We start from the raw sequence: 13,652 nt of genomic DNA, 5'->3' as shown, positions 1-13,652 counted from the left end.
TTAGGCGAAAAAAAATAACATTTACAATTAAAATGGTACCATAAATTAATAACATTTGTATTATTATTATTATTATAGGCTAATGTAAAGTGGAGAGGTGTGGAGGTAAGTCTCCATTGGCTCCCCGGGTCCCATAGAAACGGTGATGCGGCCGCGGAGGGGCCGGGTCTTCCCGCAACAGCTGAGGCGGATCTGCAGCCTGATTACGGCTCACAGCAGACTCCAACATAATTGATGACCTAATTGAAAAGCAGGAGGAGGAGGAGGTGAGTGAGAGCGAGAGAGAGAGAGAAAGAAAGAGGAGGGGGGGAAACTCACTCACGGACAGGAGGAGAGAGAGAGACGCGCTCCAATGAGAAAAGTTTACTTGTTCTTCCTCCGCACAATCCCACAGGCGAGGGCATTGATGTGAGCGCAGAGGCTTTGAGTTTTTTACGCGCACTTCTTTTCCCCCCATCTTTCACCTTCACACACGGAGCACCAAACCACCTTCTCACCTTTAGTTTAGCGCGGGGCTGTATTTCTTTTCTTTCCCCCCTTTCCTCCCTTTTATGAATGATTCTCTCTCGCAACACTTCTACAAAGATATCCTCGGATACCTCGCCGTCCTCGTCCGCACGACCTCACCTCGGCACGTCTTCCATCATCAAGTTCAAACGCCACCAGGACCTCCACTGCGGCTTCAGGCGCACTTTGGGGAAATACCACACTGCGAGGAAAAACGCGATACTCTGCGCAGCAGCCGAAGCCACCGCCAACATGAGCCTCAAAGCTGACGCGGAGCCCAACAACAACGTCTCCATCGAGGAGGAGGTGAGTTGAGTTGAGCCCAAAGTTTGATTTCCCCCTGCTGAGCCGCTCGCGTTCACGTTCAGTGACAACCTCGTTAAAACAAGCGCTCCCGGCCACGAATGCAGACTTTTTGCAAGTTGCGTGTTTGTTGAAGTTGCCTTCGCGTATCGAGGCTTTTCCTTCTCCCGAAGCGGTTTTAAAAGGAAGTAAAGAAGGCGCACTTTAAAGGGGCGAAACCACTTCCACTGGAAGTTCGCTCATAGTTTAGGAATATCCTCAACATGTTCATAATGCGTGGCTTTCCTGCTTAAACTTGCACTTATTATTTTACAGATTCAAATGTGTATCACCAGGTGTGGTAACTGGGCCCGCTGCAAATAGCTTAGTTTAATTTAATGAACCAATCAAGCTTTTAAGGCTTTTATTTTTTTACCTTTTTACTTTTTTATTGAAGACCTAAATGTTTGCTTTGTTTTATTTTTGTGACCTATACTACAAAAAACTATGCATGGGGCTTGCTGTTCCTCTTCTTAAAAAAAGGTTAAACATTTGAAATCACCGTCTGTATTTGGGGTGAAATAGATCCTATAAATTAAATATCTAAGGACCTAACTTTCTAAATAATATCCACTGCCTTTTCCTCTCTTTCTGAGAAGCCACAGTTTTCTCTGACGGTGACATAGTGTTTGCACTCTGGTGCCAAACAAAATAAGATGCGTCACACAAAAGCTGCAGGTTTCACATCTGAGTATTTAGATTTGTGAAGAGTCATGCTGAGGCTCAAACCTTAAAATAAACGTTACATCACAGCCTTATCTGCAGGTCTAAATTTTTTTTTATTAAATGAGAATAATAATAATAATGTTCATATCGGGGTGATTTTCTTGAAGGAGCTCCAAAATGATGCAGCTGCCCCTCTCCAGCTCTGTGTGGCCAGCTTTCTTTCCTCCTTTAATGACTCCTCATGGAGACACACTGAGGGGAGCGCTGGGCCTTTTGTTGCTCCTTCTTTGTTCCCATTATCTTACAACAAAGCCACGTGTGGCCACTTGACTTTTCTTAGCCTGGATCCCTTTTTGTATTTTGATCTCCTTGTAATTAGAAGCAAAGATTAAACAAACAGGCCAGAAATGTGTTTAGTTCTTAAAGAAAGTGTTAAATCAAGATGCAAAATCAGGGATTGTCTCAACAAACAACTCACCATGTTTAACAGATGCTTTTTAGATTTTTTATTTCTAAAATGTAAAAAAAAAGAAATCACGATATAGCATGTTTAATTCAATAAATTAAGTCTTAATGGAATAAACACATGGTAAAACATGTTTTTGTATACCCCTGTGTGAACTAAATGATCGACAGCTTAAAAGTATTTTCTCAGTTTAAGTGCAAAATTCACAAAACATGCAAGGATCAGAAACTAAAATGTCGTTTAAATGACGTAAATATTTATTTATCTAATGCAGTTCATCTGCTGGTATTGTAATCACGATAGAAAAGATATAGAAGCTTATAATATGAGGCATTTTTATATTGTTTTGATGATATATCTATCGTCATATCTCCCAGCACTACTTCAGGCTCTTACACTCACAGTCAATAAGAAGCCTGTGGACAAATTAAAACATCTCCATTGAGTTTGTGTCCTGCTGAGCCGGCCTTCAGTCGCTGTATGTGTCGACTTGTAAATGGTTGAGAATTGCTGCTGTGCGGCACCTGAAAAATGCCGGAGGGCCGACAGAGTTGGGGCCGCGGGTCAGAGGAAGGAAATGGTGTCACGCTGTGTCCAGTGCTGTTCGTCTGGCAGCCCCATTGTACTGAGGGCCTCCCCACCGGCTGGGAACTAATGGGCCTCGCACTGCACTGTTTATTTCCCCGGCCACACTGGACTGTACACAGCATTGGTTCTCAGTGTATGGTCCGGGCAGGCCGAGGGGTCCTTGAAGGGGATCCCGGGGGGTCCCCAGCAGGATGAAGAACATAGTTTGTTCACCGTTTAGCTCGTATTCTGTATCAGATCAATTTTCTATCACAAATTTCCCTCCAAGGGGCTTCACAGTCTGTACAGCACAGGACACACTGTCCTTCTGTCCTCAACCTTTGCTTCAAATAAGGAAAATCACAAATCCTTTAAACGTGGGAAACAAATGGAAGAGCAACTGGACAGGGATCCCTCTCCCTGCACAGACAGACGTGCAATAGATGTGACATGTACCAACATGATAAATTGACAATATAAAGGCGCTCCATAAGACAATGATAGAATATGAACACATAAAAAAAAAAAAGATGACTTCAGGAGGACGTCATCGACCTCCCGACCGTGTGACCTGGAAACATAAATGCACAAGAAGCAAAACCGAAGCACGTCATTCCCACAGATGGGAGGGGGGAAAAAATGATGATCACAGGTTTTATTCATAGATAATTCTTCAGATCTGTAAATGAGAAAAACCTTCAATCCTAAGGGATTTAAGGTTTTGGGTCTTTAACAAGGACTCACAGGAGTGGTTCCCAACCTGAGGGTCAGAACCCCACCAAAGGGGGCGCTCCATTGAGATGGTCAAGAACAGTAAAACAAATATTTCTCCTCTGCAAAATTAGGCTTATGGTTCCAGACTTTCTTCTAATCTTTGCTTTATTCATTACTGGATCATTTTGACTCTTTTCACGACTGTAACTTAAAATAAAAGTAGGACACTCGGACGCTGCATGCCTCGGTCAAGGCCTGGCTCTTATCTCGCAATGTTAAGGAAAGTGAATAATAATTTGTTTATTTGCTTCCTGAGTCAGGCCCGGTTCCTCCCTGACCCGTGCCACACTTTCTATCAAGTTTCATGAAAATCGGGCCAGCGTTTTTTTCCGTAACTCTGCTAACAGAGAAACAAGTTGAACCGAAAACGTAACGTCCTTGGTGAAAGTAACAATCTCTGATGAAATGATCTCTTTTCTGTTCACAACTGGTGCAAACTGACGAGGGGCTGCAAGAAGATGTGGTTTCCCCTCTAAAGGGTCACAAGCCAAAAATGTTGAGAACAAGAGGCTTAAAGGGTCAAACACCCAGCAACAGAACAACTTTAGTGGGACAGTTGAACCTTTCCAGATCAATTCATATGCAACTCCGTACTGCGTTGTTCTCTGCGTTTTTCATATCGTGCTCCTTTTTCATCTTAAACATTCAGAAATTAGAAATGTTCCCTTTTTTATTCTCATTTTCCAGGGGTTGATGCCATGAACATATACTGCACGTAAAGTTCCACTTTAAATATCTCTGTGTGTGTGAGAGAGTGGGTTATTAAGGAGGAATGAAAGATGTCGGGACCATGGCCAAGCATTTATTTGCTGCTCTGTTCTTATTGCACATGCTGCTCTTTCTAGAGAAGGAAGACAGCAAATAAAGGGACACAGAAAATTTAAGCTGCGTCACTTCCACCTGACCAAATGCAGTTTTTGCTTCTTGTTTGCAGGTGCGGACTCTGTTTGTCAGCGGCCTACCAGTCGACATCAAACCACGGGAACTTTACCTTCTCTTCAGACCTTTTAAGGTGAGTTACAGATTACTACGCCCTGTGATTTTGGGGGGTATATAAATGACTTCTCATCCTTTTAAAAGTAAAGGTAGCTGCTGTGTGCCAGGTGCTGGAGAGTCGTGGAAAGTATCTCTTAAAAGGATTATCTGCACACAGAGGAAGAAGAGTTTAAGCATTTTATTGAAGTCTTGAGGTTTATCTTTTTTTTTAAACTACTGATTTAGTAATATAACTGCCTGTAGCTTATGTAGTAGAACTTTTGTCAGAGCTCCTTTTTTAGTTGCATCGAACAATTCCCCCGTTAATGGACGTCCAGATATTTGCATATATGGAAATGAGGCCACATCATTGTTCGTCCATTGCTCTGTTTTTTGTGGACCCCATTTCCATAAACACCCCTCCCACCCGTGTCCTAACTAACCAAATTGGAAGTGTTATCCCCCACATGGATGATTTTGTGGAATGTGTAAATGAGTAGCCCTCGCGATTGGCCAACCAACCCTCTCCGTGACCCAGCTCGCCCACCGTGTAATCTTTTTTATTTCCCCCTCATAACATTCAGACACTGTCAAAACCACTGACATGTTTCGTTTCCTCAAGTCGTTCACTTTTCGTTTCTGCATTAGTCAAACGTGTGCAAACAGGGTTTAATCTGATTCTCTGAAGGGTTACATTTGATTTTGTTTGTTTTCAAGAGAAACATTTTTTAATATTAACTGTATTTTCCATAACCCTCTTGTTTTTCTCTTCTGTATTACTGAAGCTAAATCTGGTTTGGATTGTTGCTAAGGATTTATGACAGCCAGTGAAAGTTGTTTAAATTTCCATGGCTGTAAATCAGGATCAGGAGAGATCCCATCTATCAATACTCTGCTCAGGCCAAATTCCCCTTCATTTCTAAGGAATTTGCTCCTGCTTTAACCAAACCTTGTGCTGTTTTTTTTAAACCAGTGGGTAAAAGTTAGCATAGATTAAGCATGACTCTTTAGTCATGCTTAATCTACGCTTACTTTTACTCGTGAGTAAGATAGCCCTCACACGTCTAACATGTGCTTGCCCCCTTTTTTTAAGTTTATCTGGTCTTCATTGTCTCTTTGGCTTTGAAGATGTGTGTATCTGTAGTCGAATCAGTGAATGTTACATGTGTTGGAAATGTGCACATTTTACTTTATTTCACCGCAACCAATGTAAGTAACAGTCACAGAAGGATCCGTGACGGCCTGCTGTCGAGCTCAGACTGACGGTGCCCACAGGCAGGTTTCTCTTGATATAGCGAGAAGCGTTCATGCCTGACTTCCTGCATGTGACTCCAGGGTGGATAATTGCCTATCTTTCTTCCCCACAGGGTTATGAAGGGTCACTGATTAAGTTAACATCAAAACAGGTGAGAGACTCCTTCATCAGTGGAAGGAACCGCTTTAATGCTGTACTGAAATACTCAAATATCTCTTTGTAACTTTAACACTAGCTAAAGGATAAATTGATTTGTTTGACAAAGGATTTTTTAAATAAAAAGATGCATATTAATAATCAATGTGATATTTGACAATAATGCAGGTTCTTGCGTGTAAAGATGGTCCGTTGGTTGTCGGTTGTCACAGTATGTTTCTTCCCTTTTGCTTTCCAGCCTGTCGGGTTTGTAACTTTTGACAGTCGTACTGGAGCTGAAGCTGCCAAAAATGCTCTAAATGTAAGCATTGACTTGCTTTTATTGATTTTATTTCCTCTGAGTCTGTTGCTGTTTGATTTGTCCCCCAGAAAAAGATCTAAAGATGTGTTGCATTTGTTCTACCTTTTCTTAAAGGTCCCATATTATAAAAAGTGAGATTTTATGTCTTTTTAAAATTTATTTTATTATCAAGCAGGTTGAGGCGCTCAAACAATACAAGTATCAAAACACTCAATCCACAGAGAGATGTACACCGCCAGTATTCAGAAACGGCGCCGTCAAGACTTCTGCCCCATTGTGGAGTGACGACTATATATAAGTAGTAAGTGTCGTTCGTTCCAGCTGCAATGACGATGCAGAAGACGCTGTTGATCATGAATGGCTCATTGGTGTGAACGAAGGGAGCAGAATCTTACTTGAGAGCGGTTTTCTGTATAATTACTCGCTTCATGTTGGCACTTTGCGCCACTTCTACCTCTGTAAATGCTGACCAATCGCAGCAAACTGGGCTTTTTTAGGAGCCCAGTTTGAGAGACGGGCGCTAAAACGGAGCGTTTCAGACAGACTGGCGGTAGCATGTAAACATGTTCTAGTCGAAACATACAAGTATAAATCTGGAAATGAGCATAATATGGGACCTTTAAACCTAGAAGGATAAAAAAAACTTGGGAGCTCTAAACAAAATCTTCTTTCCCGTAAACATTTCTCAAAGTCAACCCATTTTGTCTTTCATAATTCAATGGCAGGGCCACTTTTGGAAAGAGGCCAGAATCCCGTAGCCTTACGGTAGTTTACTTTGACCTTGATACACATCCCTTCTTAGTCTGGTATAGCTTTCCTCATTTTGCATATCACTGCTTTACTGTAATACTTGTTCTGTAGCCACATGTGTAGTGTTATTTGGACACATCTTCAGTAGTGTAACCTCATTTTGTCACCCAGTAGCCCACGTATCTGGCAGTATCTAACACTTCTCTCATAGCCTAGCCTTCCTTATGAGCATCACTTGTTAGACACACCAGCAGTCACACACACAGACACAAACATACACCAAAATACTACTCACCTGCATGTGGGCACAACGCTTAGGGCACAAGAACACAAGCAGGGTTCAACCACCTCAAAGGAATTGCACTCAAAAGTCTCGCCATCGGCCCCTTTATCCTCATCTCTCTCTCCTCATTTCTCCTCCTTCAGCCGCTGTGCTCTTGATTTGGTCATGAGGAAAAAGAGATGCAAGCATGTTGAAATATTTCAGGAGTGTATCCTTCAGTCTGCCCTTTCTTGACTTTTTTTTTTTTTTTTTTTTTTTTTAAATGAACAGTTTAAGTTCAGAGAGCTCAGTCGGGTGGAGACGGTGTACTTAACATCCCACAGGAGGACAGAACAGTGTTTACCTGAAGGGAACCTTGAAGGATACATCCTGAGTATTGAAACACTGCTTTAGGAATCGAGGCCATGCGAGACTACTGAGCTACAGCCCCTCAAACTCAGCCCACCTCCCTTACGATACTATGTCCCCCTCCTCCCCTCCTCCGTCTCTCCCCCAGGGTATCCGTTTTGACCCCGAAAGTCCCCAGACCCTGCGCTTAGAGTTTGCTAAAGCCAACACGAAGATGGCAAAGAGTAAGCTGATGGCCACACCGAACCCCACAAATATCCACCCTGCTCTAGGAGCACACTTCATTGCACGGGACCCATGTAAGTTGTACGGCTGCACCACTCTAGGCTCTCTCATCCACTCTCACCTTGGCAATGCTGGTACTCGATTGCCCTTGTTACCCTTATTTTGAAGTTTGTCTCAGGATATTGTGATATTAAAGACAAATTGGCAGGGGTTAAAACCAGTATCTAACAAATTAAAGACTAACTCACCTCCACATGCATGCGTCATCTCGACTCTTAAGACAACCGCTTTGCTTCTGTACAGCTGTGAAATTCCACTCACAGGGTTTAGTCAGCAGTCGTCTCTGCTCTCTTCGCCTAAAACACCTGCTTGATTCAGTAGTTTTGGACAGGTGATTGTTGACAAGTGTTGAGTTGCATTCAGACCAGATTTCGTATGGTGAAACGTATTCAAGTGGTGGGGCAAAAAGCTAGCCTGGTATCACCAGACTAATCGCAAATGCTTATTAGTCCCTGGACCCTCAGTTAATATTTGATTTCCAAAGGGAGTTCAGAGCAAAATGCTTCTGTATGCATTTGGATAGACCTACAACTAATCGAAACGGCGGTGCTTGCTCTGTGAAAAATAATGGCGACCTGGTCATTAACTGTCAAATTTCAGCTAAACGGTACACTAAAATGTGCATTTTTGGTGAGAAATGGGCAACACCATAACAGGATATCGACTCAAATCAGTGCTGACTTTTTTGACAGTTTGATCTGAGTTTTGAAGTCTGAAAAACTGCACTGAATGAACCTGCAGACTGGAGGGCGATGCTGTCGGTCATCGTCTAAAACCTGCCCCACATGAGCTAAACGGTTGTTATTGGTCTGCACGATTACAAGCTGCTGGAAATCGGTCTGAATGGGAGAGGGGCCAGACCTATCTGCAAGAACAAATGAAAGATGTGTTTGGCAGATTTGCCTGGTTTCCAGCAACAAAAAGCAGAAGGGGACAGGAAACTGTGGGTAGGGGTTGTAAACTGTGAGAAAACAGCTATTCATTATACAGAGTTTCTGTCTGTTTACTGTTTCTGTCCTTGCACTTTCTGCAGCCAAACGGCATCCTTTCTTCTCAGCTGCTTGTATTTTGCCATGCAAAACAAGAATATAACAAATCTATTCTGATCAGCTCCACCTGCGCTTAAACTGACGGGACTTTGGAAAGCCTAGCCATCACGTGTGTCAAGTTCAGTCAGCTTGAAATCATTTCCACATAGAAATGAATTTGAAGTGAAATCTGGTCTGACTGCGCCTTATTGTTGTAATTAACTAAAAAACTAAAGGTTATATTCTTTTAGGGACAGTTCAAACTATTCCTACGATTAGTCATCCACTAAAAGCGACATTACAACACAGACGTGACAAAACCTCTATGCAGCATGGTTTGATGACACATGTTCTTCCTTTTTTAAATATTTAGCCTCTGTACTATTTGCTTACATCATGCAAGTCCGTATGTTCAAGGGTAGGTCCGTCAGCTTTTTGTTTCCTCCCGCTCTGTACTTCTCCAGATGATCTGACAGGGGCGGCACTGATTCCAGCATCTCCGGATGCCTGGACTCCTTACCCACTGTACACCACGGAGCTGACTCCAGGCCTCCCTCACGCAGCCTTCACGTACCCAGCGGCCGCTGCCGCTGCTGCAGCCCTCCACGCCCAGGTGAGGGACCAACCGGTGTGTGTTTCTCTTTTTTCTTAAGTATCCTTTTTTGTACGCATTCAGCTCTAACAATACAGGGACCCTTTTGTAGAGACCGAATGAATGCCTACAGGTGCTATCCTAAAACGTAACTTAGAATTAGACAAGGACGCACCGCTGCCATTTCAAACCCAACACCACGGTGCACTTTTAAAGAGCAGGTTCAGATTCTTGAAACAATCCCAGTGGACCTCCTAACGTATTACAAAAACGGGACAAAGACATATGTTGCTAAAGATATCAAGTCTGTAAGTCGCTGTTGGCTGCACACTATGTGCCCAGTCTGTATCTGATGAAACAAGGATCTGAATGGAAGTAAGGACCATGAATTATATTGTAATAAAGATTTGTCATTTTAAAAATGGAAAATACCTTGACTGCTCCCCTGCCATCAGTGGAAGTGTAGGAATGTGCATTTACTTTCATGTGGTGTAATCTTAGAATAAGCACTTACCTTAAATCCCTCTTAGTGGCTTGTCAGCTGGCTCTTTTTGGCTCATGGCTTCTTTTTTGACATGGAGATATAAATTTTTCCTTTTGTTAATGGAGCCCCATGCATCAGTGTCCCATCTGTGTGCTAGAGGATAAAACATGCTCTGACTAATAAAATACTCATGTGCTGCTCTATGGCCTGGACTAAGGAAGTAGAAATCGTTTGGTTAAACTGCAAATTTGAGCCTAAAGATGGAGTTTGATCTCAACTAAGACTTACCCTGTGTTCTAATGTCCATGCTGCCATAATATTAGTACGCCAGAAACATTTTTTTTACCAAATGCATTATACCAAAAATACCAGGATATTGTCCGACATCTGGTCGGATTTGACAGTATGCAAGCCCGCATGATTTCCTGGCTATTCTGACCCACAATCCTTTGTGCAGCACATGAGCAAGAGGGTCAAAGTTCAAGTCACAATGTAGCAGTATTTGTATTTCCTATTGTTATGCATACAACAGTACATACTATATAAGGGCAGCTGCAGCACAAACTTAAAGTGCGCCCTTTGGAACTCTGCCATAGTTTGTGTTTAGGCCGTAAATCAACTTAAAACATCTTTTTATTCCACTTTGGGATCTGGTCTTTTAATCTTAATGTCAAACATTGTAATAAAAATTCCATGACGCCTGCTGGAAGCTGTACACCCATTTTTGTTTACATTGCAAGCTAATTGCAGTCTAAATGCTACAGCAATTGTGCAGCTTACTACAACAGTGGGCAGGGCTTTGAGTAACAATAGCAATGGAAAATATTTCCCGTGTTGGGTCATTTAAAGTTCATTGTGATCCAACTTCCTCCTGCAAATGTAAGAGCAGAGGGGAGTTCGACACAAAGTAGGCAGCTATTACATCGACCATTTTGTCGGGCATGAGGGGCGTAGGAATGTGAGGTATTTGCTCGGAGAAATTGTCAGACCTGATGTCCTTCTCTGGAGGTGCCAACTTGCTGTCCACGTTCCTGTTGGAACATAAGCTGACTGTGTAGCCACACAAAGGGGGGAAAAGCCTTTTTAATTGCAATCCGATGAAAGATCCCTAAAATGCCCTGAGTTCTCTGCTCCCTCTTCAGTTCTCTCAGCCTGCACGACACAGCAGCGTAACATCAAGTGTCTGTCGATAACCTCCTGAGTATATTAAGCTGTTGTGGGCTGTTTGCAGTCAGTGTGTAGAAATGTGAGGCCTCATTCTGTGGCAGTTTTTAGTCACAGGTATAGAAAGGTACCCGCGCCTACTCTGTGGAAATGTTTTTACGCATGGAGAGGTCCAACTCTCCACATTTCCATGCCTGTTAATTACTCGAGGACTATTGTCCTCAATGAGCGGCTACGTGACCCACATTCCCATGGCTTCAGTGACCAGAGCTTAAAGGGACAGTCCTCTCTAAACTTTTTGTTGTTGTTTGTCCAAAGAAAAATTCAATGTGATTAAAATTTGCAGAATTGAGGAGTGAAGGGCTGCAGGCTGCTGTACATGATTGTGTTTGTGTGTCTTCAGATGCGCTGGTATCCTACTCCCTCTGAGACTTCCCAGCCTGGATGGAAGTCCCGGCAGTTTTGTTAGATATTTAGTGAGTAACCTTTTGGTCCAACAGTGGTTTGTCTGTTTGTTTTTTAATTTTTAAGTTTACAAAACCTCACCCACAATCATCTAATCTGCTAACCTGATGTCATGCATAATGAGAGTAACTGCAGAATGTGTCAACACAAATAAAAATGGCTGAAAACTGACTTTGTCTTAAAGAAACCCCCTTTTTTAATATATTTTTTTGTTCAACAAATCCCATGAAAGGATTAAAACCAACAGTACAACCTGTCCAAGCACCAAGCACATTTGTTCCTACCAAAGACTCTTGGCGCATCTTTGTAAATGGAGCCATGAATATGAAGTAAATATATTTTGCTGTAGTTTTAACCAAATGCTGCTCCAAAAGGAGGAAATTGTGCCTTTTGTTGGGGACTATTTTCAGCTGTGGATTAATGCACATTTACAGCAGCAATGGTTTGACAGGATAAATTAGTTCGGCAGTGTGTTTTTAAATAGTTTTTAGACAACAATGACTGTCTACTTTCCCTTTCAAAGAAAAAGGACAATATTCCTACTAAGCGGTTTACATGGTTAATGAAAATTAAAATTCCTGGTTATGTACTCTACTTTTTCTAGTTCTCAACCACGTGGCGATATTTCTTTAACCAGCTTTTTGAAAAGCTCGGTGTTGCGATGTGAATATCCAAGTCTTTCATAATGATTAAAATTAGATCTGTTTCTCCTTTTTTTGCCTTTTCTTTGCATCGATACCCGCAGACTTGTAAACTGTTGAGCTCTAAACCGTCACAAACTGCAGTAAAATTGAGACTCGTATTTCAAATGCGCTGTGAACATTAAACAATCATTCACACTTCATTAGGAGCAAATTGGCCTGGGACTGAGAGCCACACTAACATGTTGTTTTTGGTCTTTTCATGGATTATTTGGACAGTGAGGAGTCTTTTATATGAAATGGTTTTAAATCATGGGTGTCAAACTGATCCAGTAAAGGGCCGTGTGGCTGCAGGTTTTCATTCCAACCAATCAAAAACACACCTGGTCCAACAGATCAACTGTGTGAGGACAGTTCAGGTGATTGAGTAAGTCGAGTCAGGTGTGTTCTTGCTTGGTTGGAATGAAAGCCTGCAGCTCTCTCTTTACTGGATCAGTTTGACACCCCTGTTTTAAATGGAGGCTTTATTGGCTTGTTTAGACTAACGCTTCTTCTCCCTGTTTTCTTCAGGCCTCTGGAAACCACACCTTTTGTCCAGCTGAAGTGAGGTTCGCCAAGCTCTTCTTTAATTTAATCAGGTTTATTTAATGGACAAATGTGCATTATTATAAACAAACAGTATTTATATTTCCTCCCGATTTTCTCTGGGGGGAGTCTGAGTTGAAACCATCTTGCTGTCGACAATCTGAGCTTATCCTTGGCAACTATTGCGGTACCATCTTAGCACTTCAAAATAAAGAAAACTCATGCAAAAGCCTAGTCAAAACTCCATGGATCATAATTGCTGAGGAAAATGACGCATTGAAGTAACCGTTGTTAAGCTAGTCCTTCCATGGGTTATCGCTGCTCTCTGGAGGTTTAGAAGCGTTAGGAGTCATTGCATGTTAGTCTTTTTGGCATGAATTTAGAACGCAAAGTTCTTTGTATCCTAATTTTCTTAGTGTTTGTGTTGCCTCTCTACCTTTTTGGTCTAGACAGCGAAATGTTTTGTTTTCCTGTAGAACCTTGGTCTTACCTCTGTGAAAGCTAGGCTGTTGTGTAAATGGCTTATCTCGCATGGACCTTGTGAATGCATCCCTACGTTCTATGACGACCCCAGTCTTTATGATCATATCAATGTTTGTCATTATTTGAGCAAAGGAAAGTGCAAATGTTTGTACTTTTTTGCGTAATGTATATTTATGCATTTTTGTGCAACTAAAATAATGAACCTGTATAAGTTGGATGTTTAGTCGTCTCTTGTGTTTTTGGTGTTACTTTTTGATCCTATAATCTTGTTGACGTAGTTTTAAAGAAGAAAAAAGTGCAATTTGTTTAAAGGAGAAATGGGTATCCGTCACACAAATGGAAGTGTTCTGAACATGGCTCGTGCCATTCTGCTAAAATGAGATTGCTGTAAAACGATCTTTCAGAATGTGAAACTGGACTACAGACGTAAAAGGGTTGTCTTTTTTTCTGGAGGGGCCATTTTGAAATGGTAAGCAGGAATTAGTGATGGCGGAATTTAGTTTGTGGTTTAGAAACATGTTCGTCTTTGTATCTG

At 42.0% G+C, this 13,652-nt stretch overlaps 1 protein-coding gene across 1 annotated transcript; it reads left to right on the top strand.

Annotated features, from left to right (window-relative positions):
• Positions 1-398: 398 nt before the first annotated feature.
• LOC310945799 (RNA-binding protein, mRNA-processing factor 2a) lies at positions 399-13,652 on the top strand. The gene is made up of 8 exons (XM_083912009.1): positions 399-813; positions 4,257-4,334; positions 5,665-5,703; positions 5,947-6,009; positions 7,539-7,689; positions 9,168-9,316; positions 11,347-11,419; positions 12,620-13,652. Exons 1-7 carry the CDS (start codon positions 556-558, stop codon positions 11,410-11,412), a joined length of 804 nt encoding a protein of 267 aa, XP_083768135.1. The 5' UTR covers positions 399-555; the 3' UTR covers positions 11,413-11,419; positions 12,620-13,652.

Source organism: Echiichthys vipera (genome assembly GCF_963691815.1).
Source record: "Echiichthys vipera genome assembly, chromosome: 1".
Lineage (NCBI taxonomy): Eukaryota > Metazoa > Chordata > Actinopteri > Perciformes > Trachinidae > Echiichthys > Echiichthys vipera.
The sequence above is the reverse complement of the archived record's forward strand: the minus strand, read 5'-3'. Positions and strand labels throughout refer to the sequence as shown.